This window comes from Anarrhichthys ocellatus, unplaced genomic scaffold, assembly GCF_004355925.1.
Source record: "Anarrhichthys ocellatus isolate YVR2014 unplaced genomic scaffold, GSC_Weel_1.0 scaffold24, whole genome shotgun sequence".
Taxonomy (NCBI): domain Eukaryota; kingdom Metazoa; phylum Chordata; class Actinopteri; order Perciformes; family Anarhichadidae; genus Anarrhichthys; species Anarrhichthys ocellatus.
The window spans coordinates 3,041,399-3,062,969 of NW_022280054.1; the positions used below are offsets into that span (position 1 = coordinate 3,041,399).

Consider the following 21,571-nt stretch of genomic DNA (forward strand, 5'->3'; position numbering starts at 1 on the left):
GAGCCACTTTCTGCCTTTGTCAACTACAATTCTTCTTGTCATTCCTCAGTTTTCCTGCACACTACCCTTGTGTTACTGAGTGCTGTCATTTCCACTCACATACACATTGGTAAGGATTCAACAGTGCACATAAAGCCGACTGATAAAAGCAGACACAGAGGCAGATTTGCAGGCACAAATGCTCGGCAGCACTATGTGCATGTGCACCTGAATCTGCCCCCACAGACACAAGATCTGTCCCCATTTCTTGAAGTCTGTGTGAACTTGTTCTCTCTCTGGTTTCACCTCATTTGTATTGAAATTGCTTCATAAAAAAATGTAAATGACCTGGCTCTTTTTCTAATGACCTAGTATTTTTCAGAGTATTGTCGGAGCCTCTGTGGCTCTTCTTCAAACAGAACTACCAAACCCTGTGAGAGAATTATATCTCAGCTGCCAGTTTGCTGGGCTCCGGAGAGCAAGTTTTTAAGGATAAGAAAACAGTTGAGGAAAGCGAGGAGGGTTGTGTGAAGACATCTTGAACACCCTGAGGTTTTAAAAGGGGAAACTCCACTGTGGTGTCTGAAGTTGAATGTGAACAACACCCACCGGTGCACCTGGCGCGCTGCGTCTGTATGTGTGCGCGTACATGTACTTTCTTGTGCATATGCAAGAGAGTGTGCTTCTTCCTCCTAAGTTATCAGTCCACAACCAGACTCCTCATGGCCTGGGAATAAGAGCTGCTTTACAAGTCTGCATTTCTTTAAAGCTTCAAACGTATAGCTTTATTGCAGTTTTGCTGTGGTGTGCAAAATAAGGTAGATGGGATATCCTTGTGATTTTGCCGTCATGGAACACAGCACTTTCATACCCCTGTATAGACTTTTCATACCTTTATATAGTTATTTTTATATGATTTTGTTCTCAACTTCACAGAAGGCTTCTAGTGGAAGTGGTTCCTAGTCATTTTTCTTTCAATGTTTGGTGGAAGTTTTTGGATGAGTGTAAACTGCAGGAAATATATCAGCTTTCAATAGCAGTTGTGTTTCCATGTCTGCAACGCAGCACAGATCTAATTAACAGGCAAATTTGACCGCCCGTTTTTTTTTTTTAACAGAATTGCAATGCCAGAAAACAGCTTTGGACCATGTATTCTTTCTCGTCAGCTAATGTCAGTCCCACACACTGTCACAGGAAATAAATCGGGACACATTTGGAATGTTTACGTTTACAACTGTGAAATGGTCTATAGGGCAACGGGAGCTCAGCGAAAGAGAGACAAATTGAAACCAAAGAAAGTGACAAAGAAAACAACGAAAGAGTCCCTGTGGTATTGATCTCTGTTGGGTTTTTACTGGCGTGATTGATGGATGTGTGCTAGGTCTGCTTTTATTAGTCTGTACTTAACCAGATCAACACAGAGGGATTGAGGGAAGACAATATACAAAGGCAGTAGTTTCTAGCCTTAGTCCAAGAGATTGAGCTTCCTTATGACGGCAGCCATTTGTTAAAAATATAAAATCCTTTTCCCATTCACGCACATATCAACAAGAAGCTGGAGAGTGAATTATGTTTTTTGCTGAATTAAATCTTGTAGTAGGACACAAACACATTCATCCAGGCACCCTACTGTCTCTCTCTTCAGTTAGTGTGAAGAGCTGTTAAGTGACTGCAGCAGGTTTGCGTTTTTCTTCATCTCTTCCCTGTCCCTCTGTCCGGCTCGCGTTATGTACAAAGCATCTATAAAAAGCTAACCTCTGCAACATTTTTGCAGAAATTGGAAGGAGTGAAAGCATCTGACTTGGTCTGGCTTGACTGCAAGTCGGCGCTGGAAAAGCTTCAGCAGTCTGTGAGCTATGAAATTAGCATTTATATTGTGCCCCATGTATGCTGAAACATGATGCATAGACATCACGTAAGGCCAGTGAGGTGCGTGGCTGTTTTAAGGAGTCACTGAACAGACAAAGAAATGTACTTTTATAATTTGTACTTTCAGGCTAATTATATGATCTACTTTTATTATTGTAAATAAATCCCATAAATGGACTAAAACCCACAATGCTTTAAGTCGTCAACAGCCTGTCCACAGTCTCCTCCTGACCTCAACCAAAGCACTGTTTCCTAAACCTAACCACACGATTGTCATAGTCTTTCATTTTGTTCACTCTTCATCCCACCCGACTACCTCCCTCTGACTTGTGTGGCATACACAAATGTAGCACTTCCTCCACTCAAACAATGTTGCTTGATCCAAAATTACTTTTACAAGCAAAATGCAATTAGGAAAACTAATAATATTGTATAAATATAATTTCTAGGAGGCAGGTTTGGGAATTGGTGAGTATTTACGGCACTTTAAAAGTAAACTACAGTGCCTCTGTTTATTGTTATGTGGAAACATGTCACAGGTTATTGTTGCTATACAGTCTGTTTAATCGAACTATGAGCCTGGCTAGATAAATTGAATCCATATGCAGATTCCAGTTGCAGAGATACGTAGACATAGTCGATCAGTAGTCATTTTATTCTCAGTCTTATCACAGCAGAGCAGGCGGCTGTGGTTTCTACTGTCCAGTGATGCAGCGAGCGAGGCAAAGCCGCACAATCCTGTGTCAAAGTGATCTGAACTACCCCCCCCCCCCAACCTCTGTACGCAGCCACGGGTGGAACAAAGTGGTTGCTATGACAACAGGGCAAGTCGTCACAGTAACAGTTGTGCCACCTGATGTGCACCAAGTTCTCAAATGTTGCTGATTTTCAGTGGCGCTACGATTTCGTGGCTTTCACTGTGAGGCAAATCAATTGCCAGTCAACCAGCTACCAACACAAATAAGTGTATCCAGCTGTGGAGATGACAAAACAATTTCACTTCTATTCCAGTCCTGAAAATACACAACACTGCTTATGCTTCACCCTCCTGGAAGCTGTCACGGGGACTTTGAATGGATTTTCACACATGCCTGTGGTGAATTACACACACCCCGCTGTACGTAATTCGTAGTCGACAATCTCTCGAACAAGCTCGTGGTTAAACAAAGATTTGTGAGCTAGTATATATCTTGCATAAGCACATAGACGTGTTGTTATAACACTCGGTAAAGCTTCTATCAGCTACAATAATAAAAAAAAAGTTTCCTTTGTCTTTGTTTATTTTAAAACTGTGTCAGCCCATGAAAATGCTTGGACTTGTTAATCACTGTTATCTGATGTCATGTCGCCAAAGTAAGGATTCACTGATTCGCTGGATTCACGAGTTGAGTGCCCGGGATAGAACAACAGCAAAGTAGTACATAACGCTGTCTGTTTTATGATGTAGTGGAGCCCAAGCACACCAGTTTGACAGTTGCATTATTTGAAAAGCAGCGCAATAAGGGGGGGGGCTCCAAAATACATCACTGCTGGGCTCTTTAAATCTCCCTACAACATCAACTAAATGAAAAAACGAGACATAAATAAACAGACAGCCGAACAGAGAGTTTGTTCTCTAAAAGACAGGTTGTAAATAAGTGTGTGTTTGGGTGTGTGAGTATGTGTGCGGTGAGAGGAAAACTGCTTTTGTTTCTTATCCACTTTTTGCCAGATATAACAGATTGGCATGCATCTGACTGTTCCTGATTTTAGTGTCTGGCTCTGCTTCAAATCCACAAATCTTTCATTGAAGGCAGTAAACCTGATGTGAACAATGACCTCCAAAGGACATATGGGATGCTTATATCATTTTTCCTGAGAGTAAAATATTTAGTTAGATAGATTCTGTAAAGCAACCATTACACATTAAAGAGGTGCTTAAGCTATTTAGTAGTACTTACAGAACATTGTGGATCATTTTTAGAAAGAATTGTCAAAATCGAAGTAACACTAAGATATTCTAACATTTCCCACAATGCAACTCAGTAGTCCATTTATTTTATATTTGCACAAGCTGAACTCTCAGACAAGTAAACTGAATAGTGCAATCCAGTATGAATTGTGTTTGCTGTGACTGTACAATATGACATGGCATTCGTCTGTGCTACGTCTTGCTTTGTCACACTATTTTATAGACAGTCAGTTGTGGATGAACTGTCTACGATGCAAACCATGTGTCTTTTTCAGGAGAATCCGTATGTGATGCTGCGGAAGAACCACCAAGAGCTGGAGGGAAATGACCGCTACGAAGGCTTCTGTGTGGACATGCTGAAGGAGCTGGCAGATATTCTCAAGTTCAAGTATCGCATACGGCTGGTGGGGGACGGACTGTACGGGGTTCCTGGAGCCAATGGAACATGGACCGGCATGGTTGGGGAGCTCATATCAAGGGTATGAAATAAATAAATACACATGCACAGCCTGTAAACAAGCCCTACAACCATAAATCATGATTTGTATCACGTCATATACTGTACACATGTAAGCACACCAGTGTCCAAAGTACTTGCTTAAGGCATTCACATACACAAACAGAAGAAAGTATCGTTCAGCTTTCATATAGTTCACAGCTTGCAGCTTTCCTTTATGTCATACATTTTTCATTCAGCAGTTTTTTCATCTAAAGCATTGTATTTTCCAAAACAGGCACAGCTTGTTGGTGGCTTGTTCCCTGTCAGCTCCTTTTCCTAAGCCTTCTGACCTTAACAGACTTTCCTCCTGAATCGCTCTGTGTTGTTGCTGTTAAATCTCTTGAGTGAAGTGTTTCACTCCTCCAGCTACACTGTATGTGGTTAAACAGGCAGATAAGGTTATATCATGCCCAGTTCACACACTACATGACTTCAGCACCGATTTTCTACTCGCAGACAGTTTGGAGCTCCCCAACAATAACCCTCAGAGGCAGGATTTGACTTGAAAAAAAAACACCCTGGCATGGGCCGGTCAGACAAAATAATAACTCATGTGTTGGCCCAAAAGGCACATTTGCCCATCCGGAAATTGGCCGGTATGCCTGATGGCCAGTCCACCTCTGGTCAGAGGCAAATCATTGTTGGTTTGGCATTCACAAATTAGCACTGGAGCACTATGTGTGAACTGTTTAAAGACATGAGCCAAAGCATCCCAGACCATCCATTATCTTTAACATGCTTATCCTGTTCCGGGGTCGCGGTGGGGCTGAATCCGATCGCAGCTGACATTTGTCAAAGGCAGACTACACCCTGGACAGGTCGCCAGACTATCGCAGGGCTGACACATGAAGACAGACAACCATTCACCCTCACATTCACACCTACGGGCAACTTAGAGTCATGAATTAACCTCTTTGGACTGTGGGAGGAAGCCGGAGACCCTGGAGAGAACCCAAGCTGGCAAGGGGAGAACATGCAAACGCCACACAAAAGGGCCAACCCAGGATCGCACCCCGACGCCTCCTACTGCGAGGCGACAGTGCTCGCCACCACACCACCATGCAGCCGCATCTTAGATATGTAGCATGCTAAATATCTGGACCGGTCAGGGAGTCTGTCAGGGGGCTACAACCAATGAGAGCACAAGACACTCGCTGAAAAAGCAGATGTTGGAGGGATTGTCTGTAACAAAGGAACTTTACTGTATGTGTAGCATTTACAACGGAGACCAAAGTTGTTGCACTTAGAGAAACAAATAGTAAAGATGTGTGGAAACAGGCTAATTTGTGCCGACAGCAAGAGTAACAATCATGACTGCAAGGAAGGTTCAGGCCGATTGCTTGAATAAAAAGTCCTGTCTCACGCATGGTATTACATATTTTTTCCGCGTCACTTCTCGCATGTGTTTCTGTGACAAAACAGTCTCATCTGGGATTCGTCTTGGTGAAAGATCTGGTAGTGTGCGACCCCCTGTCGTCGGGTAGTCATGTAGTGTGAAAACCAGAAGGACTTCGAGACTCACGATTACAAGACAGCAAGTTATGTAGTGTTAACAGTACAGCGATCTGACAACTTTGAAAGTCGTGTAGTGTCAACTTGGCTTAAGGGAGCTGAGGGGAGAAGGGGGGGGAGGGGGCGAGGGAGTGAAACAGCATGAAAAATAGTTAGGAGGAAGGCTGGGGTGAGGAAGAGGAAAACAGGAATGTAGAAAGGGATTGAGCCACTCCTAAGAGGTGATCTGTCTTAATACTGTGGGCTAATGGAGGGCAAAGCCATTAAGTATGTAAAGCAAGGAGTTCCTGCTCTTGTTATTGTCACAGCCTGCCACCGCCTTCATCCCCTGTAACTTGCCTGCAGAAGGCTGACCTTCAGAAGTGCCATGGTTAAAGTCAAGGCAGGGGGCGGACAAAAAGTCGAGACGCACTTGAGAGACATTTGTCACAGGATGGGGGACATCTGGAGGAGGGATGCTCCACAGTGGACAGAAAGGATTGAGCTTGTGTGGATAAAGGCTTAGAAATGGATGGGGAAGATGGCAGAGTAAAAAAGATTGTGACCAAAAACAAAGGAACAGCCACGGTTACAAGTTTAATTGATAAGCTGAAAGGATATGAAATATATACTCCGTAGCAGCAAAGGAGGACAGCCTTAGGTTATTCCGGACAACAGATACCTGTGTCCCTGCCAGTACCATTTACACTGAACAATATTTCACTGTTTGAGGGTGATTAGTTTGACGGGTGTCAGGCTGCCTGAGCTAACAATGAGACCAGACATGCCAGGAGGAATCCTGACTGTACTTAGGCCAAAGTCTAAGTACAGTACGTCCTGGTTCCTTAATCCACTGTGCTGCAGTTAGAGAACAGAGGCATCTCCAAAGACTGAACTCTTAAAGTCAAATGCTACATCCTAGAGGGTAATGTTTAATTCATCTTTCACATTTGCAAGTTTTATTTTGTCTTTTTTTTTTACCGGGTTACCCTGAAATGATTGAATGCGAGTTGAAACGGGTATGATGCAATATTGAACAGCCAACATTGCAGTGTGTGTGTTTTTTTTCAGTTTCTCTAGAAGGCATAACAGCAGGCAGGCAAAGGAATCCAGTAATCAATATTAATATTCTATCGTCACATAAATATTTCAGAGGCTGTTACGACCGTGTGTTCGTTTTTCAAAGGATCGTGACTTCCTTTGTTGGAATTGCCTCAATGGTCGTTCCCTGCGTGTGACTTCCTCCCGGCACTGGGAGCAGGCGATCAGATTTTCAAACGGCGGAGAGAGAAAAAAGACGAGGCGCAGGCTGGGGACAGCTGATGATGGAAGGTCAAAGCCTGCGGGCTGAGGCGAGGGCAGCATGGAGACAGTAGGCTGCAGTGTGGAGTGTATAGGCTGGGGCGAGGTTAAAGAGGTGGACATTTTGAAGTGTCACACACTAATTGGAGCACAGACAGAGCAGGGCTTTTCAGGTGAAGCTCTAAATGTCTCCTGGTAGCATTTCAAACCTGCTCTAAAGGTTAAAATAATTATGGAAAAAAACATCCATTTTTACATCACACCAAAATGGACGTTGTAGCAAAAACACTCTTTCATGCATGCCAGATGCCCCTCTCCCTGTGTCTCTTTCCTGGAGATACAAACAGTGTTTTGTGGATTTTGAGTGGCGTCTGCAGTGCTGCAGCACAACTCCCCTCGCCTTACTCTCATCCTCCCATTCCTCTCTGTCTCCCCAATCCTCTTAGTTCTCCTGCAGCAGACAAAGAGCAATGCGTTGCTGCTTTCACTCTTTGCTCCTCAGGGGGATGAAAAATCCCCTGCAGTTGCACTTTGCTGGCCTGTATTATTAGCAGGGAGCTGTCCAGTATTCAGCGTACATTGACCATTTCTATGTGGGCGCGTGTGTGTTTTTGTGTTTGTGTGTTTCTAAGTGTGTCTCTTACCAGCCGCTGCTTTGTCAAGTGATTTGTCTTGACAGTGTTCCCTTGGCCAGCCACAATGGTTACCCTCAGCTCTCTTGTGCCCTACACACACACACGCACACAGACACACACACACACACACACACACATAGTGCCAATGCTGAATTATCCTCACCACAGATCGTGCTATTGGCGGACAAATAGGCTATGGGATACAAAAGGGCATTATTAGGGAATTAGCATCTAGTAGCCCACTTCTTATATCTTCCTTTCAAGCTCTTAAATTACATCATAAATGCATGTCACGTCCTCACGGCTATGTTCAGTATGGCTTTGACTGTGTGTTCATCTGATTTGATTGTACTCGCCCCCCGTGTTTCAGAAAGCTGACCTGGCAGTCGCAGGCCTCACCATCACAGCAGAGCGTGAAAAGGTCATTGACTTCTCCAAGCCCTTCATGACCCTCGGCATCAGCATCATGTACCGTGTCCACCTGGTGAGTTACCGGCCCTCCAAACACACACACGCACACACTCTAACCGATCGAGCCAGCTCTCATACTGCTTGCGGACGTACCACAGCAGGCTGTCAGCTTTGTCTAATGGCTGGGAAAGAACCACTCTCTCTTTTGGACTGTAGAGTCTATCTCTCTTAATCGGTCCAAATCCTTCCACAAACTCACTTCTTTTGCGCCTTATCACCTCTTTTACCTCTTCCATTTCCCCTACATCTGTGTGTTTTCAAGGCCATACTCTCCTCTTCCTTATGTCCTCCTCTCCTCCAACCCTTAGTCTCGCTTTCTTGCTTCTTCTTTATCTTCCCAACATCATTTCCCTTCTTTCCCTGCAGTCTCAACTTTTAATAGTCCTCCTCTGTGTTTGCTCATGTCCTCTTTCTGTTGCTGTGGCCCCCCCATCCTTGCCGCACCAGTTGGCTTCCTGATGAATGTACCAGTTTCACAATTGTTTTCTGCTTGCCCTCTGCATGGGTTTGGTCATCCTATTCACATAAGCAACGCCCTCCATGCTCTGCAGAGAGCAAGCCCAAGCAAGAAACATTGAAATAACAGCAGTGCAGGTGGAAATGAGCCAATGTTTGCAGAGTCACTGGCCCATTAATCATTAGTCCTCCCCCAAAACCCAAGGTGACACAGCGGAGCCCATGGCACTGGCCACTGTCCGCACTTAGGTGATCTGGCACGTGCATAGTTTCCAGAGGGCTATTTACTCATATTCCCTCTGGCTCCTGTCTCCCCTTCTAGTAAATCTCCCTTCTTCTCACCTTGCAATAGTCTACACACAGCACTAATTGGTGTAGCAGTGAGGGACTCAATTAAGCGCCAACAGTTGGGGAGAATCAATCAAAGCTCACAGCAGGTACAGTGTTAAACGGGCTGCTGGGTAGCGTATCACCTCTGAAGTGGGCGGCAGGCAGGCGGTCGCAGCATGTCGAGGTAATGTGAAACCGATGTCCCTCGTGCTGAACCACAGAGTCAGAATGTTTAATTAGCACAGACTTGACCCAGTTGACACCAGATTCCTGAGTAGGCTAAGAGGCTAAGAGGTCAATAAGAAGGACAAGAATGAAGCAGTTATTATATAGATAAAGCACCGGTGTACGGAGTTCCTTTAAATTCTGAAAAGTACAAGACAAAAGGGAAAATGAAGACAGGTGTCGCCTTTCTCTGTCCCACCATCATTTTCTCATGCTCTTTTTACTCCCCCATTGCCCCTTGGCGTTTTCTCAGATCTCACTCAGAGCAATCCCTCAGCGTGGCTCTAAAATTCGATATTTGAATTTCTGTGACTGCTCTTGTTTAGTTCTAATCCAATGACTATTGATCTGAGGCACAGTGGTTTCTACAAGGGGGTTTGCTGCTTATTTCAAACTTTAAATGAAAACTTCGTTCTAATCAATAAGAATGGTGAATGCAATAAAATATAGGTGCCGGGTTAAGTATTAATTACCGTCAGACTAGCTGCCATTCAATCACCATCTCTGCTCTTTGTATTGTATGTATGTATTGTACCTCTCTCCCTCTCTCTCACTCTCACTCTTACTCACTCGCTCTCTCTCTCTCAAGCACACTGTGCCTACGCACAGGCTATAGCCCTGACCGAAAGCGTTAAGTTTTGTAGTGTCTGTCTGGCATCGGTCCCATTTTGTGAACACGATATCTCAGGAACGCCTGGAGGGAATTTCTTCAAAATTGGCACTAAGGTTCACTTGGACTCATTGATGAACTGATTGGAATTTGGTCGACAAAGGTCAAGGTCACTGTGTCCTAACAATACACGTTTTTGGCCATAACTCAAGAATTGATATGCCAAATATGACAATTTCACACATATGTCTAAAATAATGAAGTGATAACATTTTGGACAGACATATAGACTGCGACTTGACTGAAACTCCACTGGTTCCTCCACTCAAATCTCATGTCTGGGTTCTCCAGCTGTCTTGCCTGACTATTTTGTTGCTGGTTGTAGTTTTGCAATAGGTACTATAGTCAAGTAGTACTTTGGCATGTGGTTTGAGGCCAAATAAATAGGCAATATAAATAAAAAAGATTTGCTTTCAAACACAAATCAAAGCGCTTACCTTCACCTCAGAAGCCAGTACGATATGTGAATTGGGCCACAGAGTTAATAACCCAGACATAATCTACAGTCAACCCCTTCTCATAAACACCATCCCTCCCATTACATTCATCATCCGTCGAACAAAGAGCCATATGCTGTAATCAAAGACCCCAACACTCCGAGGTAATTTATATCTGTGCCAGTTCCATCATGCAAACATTTCCTTCATTTCAGGGACTGTGCGGCAAAGTAAACTCACTGTGCATACGAGAGAAAGAGAGAGCGGCACTTAGTTAGACATAGCAGCTAATTAGGTGCGAGTGGAAGCCGTGTTAGATTCAGCAGCTGGCCTTGAGGGTACAGCGTAGCATACGGAGCTTTATTGACTCTTTGGCCGCACGCGACCTCAGACAAAATTACACCGTCACAAACACATGTAGCCTTGCGCATATACACACACCCACATATTTTCCCACTCTAATGCACAGTCACAAGCATGAACAAAACACACAGACATAAAGCCAGACAAGAGCCCTGGAGTCAGCAGGATGTTGTTATGAATATGGCCCTGTGACCTCTGCCAATTCAACTGCTCTCTGCAGATTGCACCTGCGGCTATCTCAACAACAGCAACAGCTAATGGCGTCGAGTCTGACACAATTAGAAAGGCACACACTATCAAAGAGCCCAGAAAACAAGACAGAAGGTGGGGAGGCACAGGGAGGGAAAGGAAGAAAGACGAAATAGAATTAGCAAGAAATGGGCAGAAAGAGAAGCAAAAGGGGTGGAGAGAAGACGGAGAGACGAGAGCAAGAGTTGAAATGACAATGGGAAGTCTCCTTCAGTGAGTCAGTATTCGGGCAGCCTCAGGGGGCAACAGTGTGGTATGAATACCAAAAGGCAGGATGACTAGCTGAAATCCTTGACTGGATAACCTCACCAGCTCCTTCAGCCCTGGCATGCCATCCCAAGAGGGGGGGAGGTGCAATGAAGGAGGGAAAATGGGAAGTTGAGACAGAACAAGGGCAGTGCAAGGTAAAAATGAATGAGCTCTTCATATGCATGTTAAGGAAAGAGGGATATACACATTCTATAATAGGCAGCAATTCCTCATTATTCTATTTGTTGACATGTACTCATAAAAACTGGTCATAAAGGATTCGTTGCCCTGTGCACGACGTCTGCGTTCTCACCCGTCCTTTGATTTGCCTTACGCCCTCTTATCTTAACGTGACGATAAACCTTTATAAACTGATTCCCCTGCTTTTGATAAAAATAACTCAAACACGGCAGCAAATGTTTATCTATGAAGAGCCAGAGCAACCTGGCTATAATATCTACTCATATACAAACATTTGACGCTTGTTCTACTCCCTTTATTGCTCATGTTTAATTTTGATATCTTAACTATTAAAGTCAATATTTTTACTTTGTCTGGTCATTATGTCATAGGTCCTAGAGTAACTTCCAGATTATCCATGGTTGCTGTGTTTAGCTGCTGCTGCCTCGGTGCTCTCTACGCACTCGGTTGCCCAAGCACGTACTGTATCTGCCCTGCTGCGGATGACTGACAGCACAGACAGCTGCTGAAAAACTTTGAAATACAAGCACACACAAACACATCAGCTTCTGACAGTCTGTCTTGCGCACAGACTCACCTTCCAAAATGAAGAGAGAGAGCAGACCACCTATATTAGCTCACTGTTTAAACAATAATCCTAGCCCATTTAGATGGATTGGGAGGTATTTGTGGTTTCATAAATTGTTCTCTCCAGTCAATGTATCCCTGTTAACCTATGAATTACTAAATGCACTCAATATTTACGTACATAAGTTATTGATAACTGTGCTAACATCAGTGACACTGAGCCCTCAGCTGTAGAGATGAATCAGTTGTAAGCATCTGTGAAGGACAGATGCACGTCTTGGAGGCTGTCTTGGCCAACCTTAGCGGCCAGTTGGATGACACGGGAGGCTCACCTCGGCCCTTGAGCTCTAAACACTGGCACCTGTGCCTATCCCGATATCCCTCCTTGACTCCTCTATCCTCTATCCTCTATCCTAGTTCCTCGATCACTTGATCTCGAAATCAATGGCGACCCGCCACCTTGAAGGATGTCCCATTTCATTAAATGCGCTGGCAGGAGACAATGATAGAGGTCGGCTTCCAGCGAAGATACACAAGTGCAGCCTTTGCCGAAGTGTTTCTGCTATGCGTTTGTAAATGCTCCACCCCCATGTGGAACACATGACCATTGTAAACTTTGACAACTTGTCACGTGAGTCGTTAGTCACGTGAGTTGCTTGTCACTCACTAGTGACGCGAGTCGAATTGAAGTTAATGTCAACCTTTTTTTTTTCCTACACCTAACTAAGTGGTTTTACTAACTTTCTGGGAAGCAAAAAGATAATTCTGAAAGGACACTATACACGTAAAGTGCGCCATCACGACACGTTGACAGTAATGCTATGGTTACCTAATATATCGATCTCCAACACCAAAGGGGCACTGACTGGTAGTTGACGAGTTGGGAGGGAGAAGGCATTGGATCTACCTACTCCATTGTCGGTTTTGTGTTTATCTTATTTTTCATAAACTATGTTTGTTTTAAGTATAAACTTGCATGGACTCCCTGCTTGTCGCACAGTGTTTCATCATTTCTTTACATAACAGGAAACAGGAGTCAGTCAGCCTGTTCTATGGGCCACCTCCACTTAAACAAGGACTTACATTGGGAAAGAGACGTTTGTAACTCAGTGGATATATTTTTGTTGAGATAAATCAACTTACCAGTACGAACACTTGAACAGCCCTTATTTAAATCATTAGAGCCTAAAAGTTGTAAAATGCACTTTAATTATTTTCTGTCCTCCGATCGTGTGAATGGACTGAGGTTTAGGATACAGAAAACGCTAGTGTGCATGCTCTATGGACCCCATAATAAAGAAGATCCAGGTGATTTAATCCCAATACTCTAAATTCTGACTTCTTTTGCTTCATGCACCACTGAGCAACTTTCATAGGAATAAACGGAGCATCGCCTTGGACGCTGTATGCATTCTCTTTATACGTCCACGGGTTTCATCTCTCAGCCTCATGCACACTTTTTTTTGCATTTTTTTCAGTTATTCAGTGGGTGGAATTAGGCTCAGACCTGGGGGTGGAGTTAGACTTTAAGAACTCGTGTTTGTAAAATGGAAGAAAATATTTCCAGTGAAAATATCCTGACACATTTTAGATACATCCACACATATTTTTAATACATTTTGTGCAGTCCCCAATTTATCTGAATGCCTGAGTGCTCATTAGTGTGTCTCTTGCAGCCTCACCATGGATAATTTCCCTTCCAACTCCTGAAAACGTTGTCTTTAAATGTTAAAGCACACATATTATACCACAAAAGTCAAAATTGTGCAGCAGCACAGTACTTTCTTTTCCTCTTGTCCTTTTTTTGTTATTTCTCTCCTCCTACCTTTCTCTCCGTCTTCATTTCTGATCTGCTCTTCTGCACCTTTACATCTCCTCTAACCGCGTCTCTGAGGGTCTTTTCATTTTAATAATAGCACTTTGGTGGGAGCTTAAGATGTGGACGCGCGGGGCAAGCATTTAACAAAAACGCTGGCTCAGCATGCACCAACCTGGACCAGCAAACAGGAGGACTCATGTCAGCACATACTGCTGTTACCCCAATAATGCAAGTGGCAACAAGAGGCGGCTTCGCAGTCATACTCATTTTACAACAGTACTCTACCTCTGACATGGCCATTGCGTGTTTCACCATTCCACTATTCTATTTTGACACAGCTATCATCATTATCATAAGCATTACACTCTATAGATAGACAGACAGACATTAAGACTGGCAGGCTGATTTGAATCATGCAAAAAAGATTACACTGACTCTCCCTCTCCTCTCCTGCTTCCTGCACCGCTCCTATTTTATTCAGTCGGGCTAATATGCAAGTGATTACAGACGCATTAATGAATTTTCTTCTCTGCGTAAGTCTAAATGGGTGTTCGTTTGTCATAACAATTGCTCAACGAAATACGTTCACACTCTTACAACAAATTTAATTTTGGAGGGCCTCAGAAATGTATTACTACAGTATGTTGGCGTGCGTGATGTCCCCTAGCAGCACCAAATTTTTGCATGAAAGTGATTTAGGCTTGTTCATGTGCTCCACTTTGCTGCCCGTCGACAGACATGTAAGATAACTTCTACTCTCATAACAATACTTGGACAGTTGGCTGTTTGATCACATGTCATAGTCATTAACAGATGGTGCACGTGCATCTTTGTGTAAATGGCTCATATTCCCTAGCTGATGTTTGGTCAGCTAGGCTATAGGCTGAACATGCACATAATAAATATATGCATGCAATAAACAGGCACAATCACCAGCAATTGGTTTCATTTAGAGGACAATGGCTGTTGGTGCTGGAAATGAAACATTAGGAATTAGCCCCTATATTCCCATTGGCCTGCTGGCTGCCAACACTATCTTAGCCACTTTATCTCCTCTTCCACTGGTTACCAATACATACCAATACATACCAGCCCATATAGCTGCTTCAGCACAGCTGTTCAAGCCAAAGCTATTAATATCGTTCCTTTTTTTTTCTCCAAACTGAGACGCCATACGCTCCCAGTCATATATGACGTCAACTATAGGTCACAGAGATAAATTTTGGTTTAATGTAGCTGTTAATGGTTTACTTCATAATTTGACCTTTCTCTCTCTACTGCATGCAACCTTGTGGAGAGTACAAATGATGACTGTTTTGACCTCTAATGGTTCTTTGATGATTTAGTATCGGATGTAATTTCACATAAAAGCATACTTTATACCAATTAATAGGAAACAGTTAGGAAATAGTGAGTTAATTCAGTTTTCTTTTTCAGTGTCAGAATCCAGGAAATAATACCTCTTATCTGTGATGTTGTATAAATATGCAGCCCCGTGCCACTCTGTTGACAATTCATGGGAGACTGAGTTTGTGCTTTCATACAATGTTGATCTGAATGTTTACATGCAAATGAGATTCATATAATTATATTGTTATCAGGTCAGGACAGGAAAATCTAGGCTTATCATATCAAAATGCCTTTATTTACTGTCCCAGTCACCCTTTTCCTCTTTTCCAAACTACACAAGCGGCATTAAATGTTGTTTAAAACGGACCAAATTAAGCCTGGGGCAAAATAGTCAACACTGAAATTCAGCAACATTTTTTTAATGAATCTTTTTACTTACATTTAACCTTTTGTTAAAAAAAAACCCATGTTGGCTTGCCTCGTGTGAATTGAGCGTGGGATCAAAATGGTCACGGTCTGTGCAGGCTTTAATGATTTTAACCATTGTAATGAGTGTTTCTGTGTGTCCGTGTGTTTCAGGGACGTAGGCCAGGCTACTTCTCCTTCCTGGATCCCTTCTCCCCTGGTGTCTGGCTCTTCATGCTTCTGGCCTATTTGGCTGTCAGCTGCGTCCTCTTTCTGGTGGCCAGGTAAAGAGCTAAACAGTAAAAGACCTTCTGTACAGATGACAGAGTGACAGAGACAGACAGAGTGAGAGAGAGAATACAACAAGACAAACAAAGGTGGTAGAGTACAGAGAGTTGAACCACAAAAAGTTTGGGGGTTATACAGAGGAGGAACAGGTGTTTGTTCTCTTGCCTCTAGTCTCTATCTATCTAGTCTATCTTCCACATCCAGGTAAAAAGAGACGTTCTCCCCCCAGTGGTGCGTCTCCAGCGTCATACTGGCCCCTGCTGGTCAGGGAGGGAACTGTTATTAAATTACACTTATGAAGAAACTTTATAAAAAACGCAAATTTATATCTTATGTAACACCTTTTGAAATCAAATTATCAGTCCACAGACAGGTAGATGTATTACATATGATACTGAGTGATTTAATTTGATCATAATATTATGCTTAATATATACTTTTTGTTTTTGCTGAACTTTTGTAAGAAAATGATTTCCCTTACAATCATACTAGACATTCAGTTATCTGTGGCTGTAATTGTAATTGTCACAAAGAGACACTTTCTGATGCAATTCCACTCGAAAATCCCTTTTCTTTGCAAACAACACATTCCTGACAAATCAAGTGCGTATCTACCAAAGTCTTTGTAGTTGAAGAGAAGGAATGATTACAGAGACCAGTGTTCTTTCAGTGTACATATGAACATTTGGGTGCCTTAGTTTTAAGACAGAGACACCACATAGTTGTCAGATAACTTTAGCTTCATGCAGCACCATTTGAACATACCAATTACATTGGTATGTTGGTATTACCTTCACCCCCACTGTTTAAGTAGGCAGCACATGGGGAATGAAAAGCAGGTTCCTTCTCTCCAGAGAGCCAGGGTGACTTTGTGCTCAGTTGACCATTAGAGTTGTTTTGCTCCGTGTCTGTCCATCCCTTTCTTTCTCCATTCCGCCTGCTCCTTATCTCTTGAGTTTTGCTCTCATCTGAATACTTAATCCAACTTTGATTCACACTGTTGTTGGCTGTATTCTTCCTATGACTCTATCTGCTGTCTAAACCCATTGTCTCGTTCTCTCCAGATTGACACCTTATGAGTGGTACAACCCCCACCCGTGTCTTAAGGGTCGCTGTAACCTGCTGATTAACCAGTACTCACTTGGCAACAGTTTCTGGTTCCCCGTTGGAGGCTTCATGCAGCAAGGATCCACCATTGCTCCAAGAGCGCTGTCAACGCGCTGTGTCAGCGGAGTGTGGTCAGTACTGGCGACAGAGACACACAAACATTAGTGCATCTCCATGTTTTCAGCTTTTAAATCCACTAAGGTACACAACCATTCAACTCTGTTATGTATTAATTTTGTACATCTTGAGCCATCATTGAATGCATTTTATCTTTATTGTGACCTTGAAGCTTCATTCCAGATTTCCTGGACATCAGGGTTCAAGATGAGATAGTGATTTCTATGCATACATATGCATACGTGGGGCATCACTTCCTTTCATTCAAACCGAGCATTGTTACCTTCTTCCTTATATACCCACCCATTCATGCATCCAACCCCGTCATCCACTGAAAGCCCTGCAGGGTCTTCATCTCTCAGGTGCACAGATATTTATATCCTCCTGCACTTTCTCCCAGACAATCCATCTTCATACACCAGCCTTTCCATTCGCATACTTTTATCGGTGAATACATGTTCTCGTCCGCTGCCTTTTCTCCATAGGTGGGCCTTCACATTAATCATCATCTCATCCTACACTGCTAACCTGGCTGCCTTCCTAACAGTCCAGAGGATGGAGGTGCCGATAGAGTCAGTAGACGACCTGGCAGATCAGACAGCGATAGAGTACGGCACCATGCACGGAGGATCCACAATGACCTTCTTCCAGGTTAGAGGTTATGCATGTCATTGCATATGATTGCTTGTTACTGCCACACATTTGGCCACAGACTCAAGAGCCTGCAGTGATTAGTGTGCCATCAGTGATGTTATCCTCCTCATTACCCTTCTGTACTTCCTGTCTTCCCGCGCCAACCAATGGTTTTATCTCTTTTCTGTCTGATCCTTGCCACAACTATTCGATATCCTTATCTTCAAGGAGATGGGGCACTGCCCAGGTCCCTATAAAGAGACACACCGTATCCTCATTCATCTTCTCAAGATTTGGCCTCAGAGCAGGGCTGGACTTGGACAAATCTGCCCTGGCATTTTGGCCCAGATCAGCTTACCACAATCGATCACACACCACCCATCTTCTCTTGCCCCTGAATATGTAGGCCATACCAACCGTTCCACTCCCTAAAAACACTAAAGCCATGTAGTACGTAAGGGGAAATCAAGGAAGATCAGAGAGTGAAAACATGATAAATACCTTCAAAAAGTGCTGCTGCAAAACTGTATAGTCCATTCTGATGGACAAGGATATGGAGTAGCCAGCCAGTGGGAAAAATAGCCACCCACTGGGGTCCAGGGGCTACATGCTAATATTTGTCAAACACCGAGAACAACTCTCCGCTCGCTACTCGGCAGGACATAACCTCTCAGCTCAGAGCACGCACACACATTCACATAGAGTATGTAGGGGATTCCTCTATCATCATCACCAGCCCAGTGTCAATTTAGAGAAAAAAAAAATGGGTCGAACTACCTGTTTATGGGCTGGTCACGTCAGCCTAATCGGGAAAGAGCCTGGTCTGTTCAGCCTTGCCTCAGAGAGAGGGAGAAAAAGAATGAGAGACAGGGTAAGTAACAGAGGAAGAGTGTATAACAGGGAGAAGGACAGTGAAGGATGATGTGGAGGGAAGAGATACATTAGCATTGTCTTACTTTGTGCTCCCACGTTCAATGGACCTTGAATAGCTCAAAGAAGACAGGCCAAGAGAAAGTACAGGTGGAGATGTTAAGTGAGGATTGTGTTCTGAACTTTTAGGCTATTCAAAAGATCTGCTAAAGAAAACACATTCACATTTTACTGCAGCAAACCTTTCGGAGAATTTGAATAAATCCATCAGTCAAGAAAATGAAAAAGAATGACGGATGAAAACCAATCTCTACCTCTGCAAAACTGAGAAAGTATGTATCTGCGACTGATAAACTGAATGTGTCTTGTTCTCCTGATTGTGTCCCGCCGCTCCGTAGAACTCTCGCTACCAGACCTACCAGCGTATGTGGAACTTCATGCACTCAAAACAGCCCAGTGTGTTTGTTAAGAGCACGGAGGAGGGCATCGCCCGTGTCCTCAACTCCAACTATGCTTACTTGCTAGAGAGCACCATGAACGAGTACTACCGCCAGAGGAACTGCAACCTGACACAGATCGGAGGGCTGCTGGACACCAAGGGCTACGGCATCGGCATGCCGCTCGGTGAGTGGGGAGCGAGAATCAGATTGGGGGAAAGAAGAATTAGAAGTAACGGAAGAGAAAAGAAGAAGACTTGGAGAAGAAGGGGGGAAAGGAAGTTCAGTGTAACATCAAGGCAGCAGAGGACAGCTGATGTTTTGCTGAGACACACTGAAGTAAAGAAGGGGTAATGAAGAGCGGGGGCATTAGTTGGAGGATACATCATGAACATCACATTGTAGAGTTAAATTGGAAAGCCTCTGCAAAGCTGAACCATTAGCGGTGATGGGAGAAGTGAGGATGAGAGAAAGAGAATTTGAAATATTGTTCCTTTGTATTGTGGAACTGTTGCTGTACAACTCGCTTGCTGCTCAGAGAGTTTATTTACACTTTGATCTCAGTTTGAGTCAATCTCTAGACCGAGGGGGAACACACCTTGAAGTAAACAAGATTCATTTCAATTCCTTAAATCTTCAGAGGGTAGATAAACACATTCTTTAGTGGCTAACATTCTGTACCGCATACTGTGATGTGACCTTTAGAACTCTGCGAAATCCTAGTAAACCCTTTGATCTCTTATTTGAAAGTTTTTGTTGAATCAAAGTCTTCTAATGCAGCGACATCATTTCACATTCACCGCGGCAAATCAGAAGAAAAAGTCAAGAAAATGTAAATTGATTTAACAAAGTGAGTGCGTTTGGACTGCAAAAAAGATTTTTTTGGAAGGTTCAGTTTTTAGTTGGAATACCTAGTCTGGACTTTTTTTGCAGTGTACAGGTTTGAGCTTTGCCCCTCTCTTCCATTCAGGGTCAGTATACCGTGATGAGTTTGACCTGGCCATCCTCAAAATGCAGGAGGACAATCGTTTGGAGATCTTCAAGAGGAAGTGGTGGGATGGTGGCAAGTGTCCAAAGGAAGAGGACCACCGTGCCAAAGGTTTGTTGCCGTTTAATCCTCATCTGCTTGTTCTGCTGCTCCACTTCAGTTTGTCAGACTGTGATTATGGAAGAATATTTCAGTTTCTTTGCCCTCTTTTTCCCTTCATCTCGCACTTCAAATACCGTGTCCTGTTGTTACCAGGTCTGGGCATGGAGAACATCGGCGGTATCTTCGTGGTGCTGGTGTGTGGCCTGCTGGTGGCTATCTTCATGGCAGTGCTGGAGTTTGTCTGGATGTTAAGACAGGCACCAGGAAATGAGGTGAGAGAGGGCTATCTAACCTGCATATGCTTTGTCTCCCTCTCCCCTCCCTGGCACCTCCCCCCTCGGGGAGCTGCTAGGCTTTCCCACAGTGCACAGCTTTGACAGGAAGTGTAGTAGGCGTCTTCGTCTTCCTCTGGGCAAGTCTTCAATTGACACCCAGCCTTCCTCCATCTAGCCTATGTGACATCAGCACAAAACCAAAGATATACCTCATGTACACCTCACTCAGAGTACACGCATACATGGATTGTTTTCTAGCAGTAGAAGAGGCAAACATATATATATATATATTTCATAGAATATCGTACATATTACATATTATTGAATGTAAATCGATCCTATTGGTGGAGAATACATGCTTACCGGGTGCTGCCAATGAGAGTTTACTCATAAAATGAATTCTGCTTGTTTTCTTTTAGCAATAATCCAATCATCTTTTTACATAAAAGATGATTGGCATTGTGTGCACATCTTCCCTCAAAATCCAATTTTCAGACACCAGATTATTCATTCCATCAAAGGCTGAATGTTGGACTGTAATGTACTAGTTGTGGCCATCAGCCAGATGTGGAAAGTAGAAGAGAGGATCTGTTTTTAAATTAAAGATTTCAACTTAACATCGATTTTAAAAAAGCAACTGTGGGTATTTTTCACTGTGAAAAGTCACACAGACATTGCAATGATTATAATCCTAAACATTGTATAAATTAAAAATCAAAATTAAATATATAATCATAACCATTTGAAGGTAGCTTCATCTGGAGTGGGGGCTAAAAAAACATGATGAGGAGTGTGTCCAGTCTTGTCACAGAACTCTGTTTGGAGAGGCATTTTCATCCTGACAAAGGCCAATTTACATTTCCAGACAATTCAGTTGTGGTAGTGAAGGAGCTCTGCCAAGCTATTCTTGAGGCGGTGCTGCTTTTAACTAAGAAATGGTTGAGTAGAGAAAGATGTGCATGCAATGTTATAATTATTTCTGATGTGATTCCTTTAAAAATAACCAATAATTGTCTTTTCAAATGGACTCCACACTGTGATTTAATTCAATAAACATTCAGAATGTGAAAGTCAAAAACTCATGTGATTTCTTCATTTTGAGCAGCATAGATTTATTTCGCTTTAACTTGGAAACCCTGTGTGTATGTATGTGTGTGTGTGTGTGTGTGTGTGTGTGTGTGTGTGTGTGTGTGTGTGTGTGTGTGTGTGTGTGTGTGTGTGTGTGTGTGTGTGTGT

The 21,571-nt window shown here is 43.3% G+C and overlaps 1 protein-coding gene across 3 annotated transcripts in view; it reads left to right on the top strand.

Moving 5' to 3' along the window:
* grik4 (glutamate receptor, ionotropic, kainate 4) overlaps positions 1-21,571 on the top strand; it is a 254,553-nt gene that overhangs the window by 231,457 nt on the left and 1,525 nt on the right. For all 3 annotated transcript variants that reach the window (XM_031860591.1, XM_031860593.1, XM_031860592.1), the window contains 8 exons: positions 4,075-4,278; positions 8,097-8,210; positions 15,693-15,802; positions 16,871-17,044; positions 17,516-17,681; positions 18,932-19,157; positions 19,941-20,069; positions 20,214-20,332. In XM_031860591.1, coding sequence (XP_031716451.1) covers positions 4,075-4,278; positions 8,097-8,210; positions 15,693-15,802; positions 16,871-17,044; positions 17,516-17,681; positions 18,932-19,157; positions 19,941-20,069; positions 20,214-20,332 — 1,242 coding nt within the window. The remainder of the gene's footprint in view (positions 1-4,074; positions 4,279-8,096; positions 8,211-15,692; positions 15,803-16,870; positions 17,045-17,515; positions 17,682-18,931; positions 19,158-19,940; positions 20,070-20,213; positions 20,333-21,571) is intronic.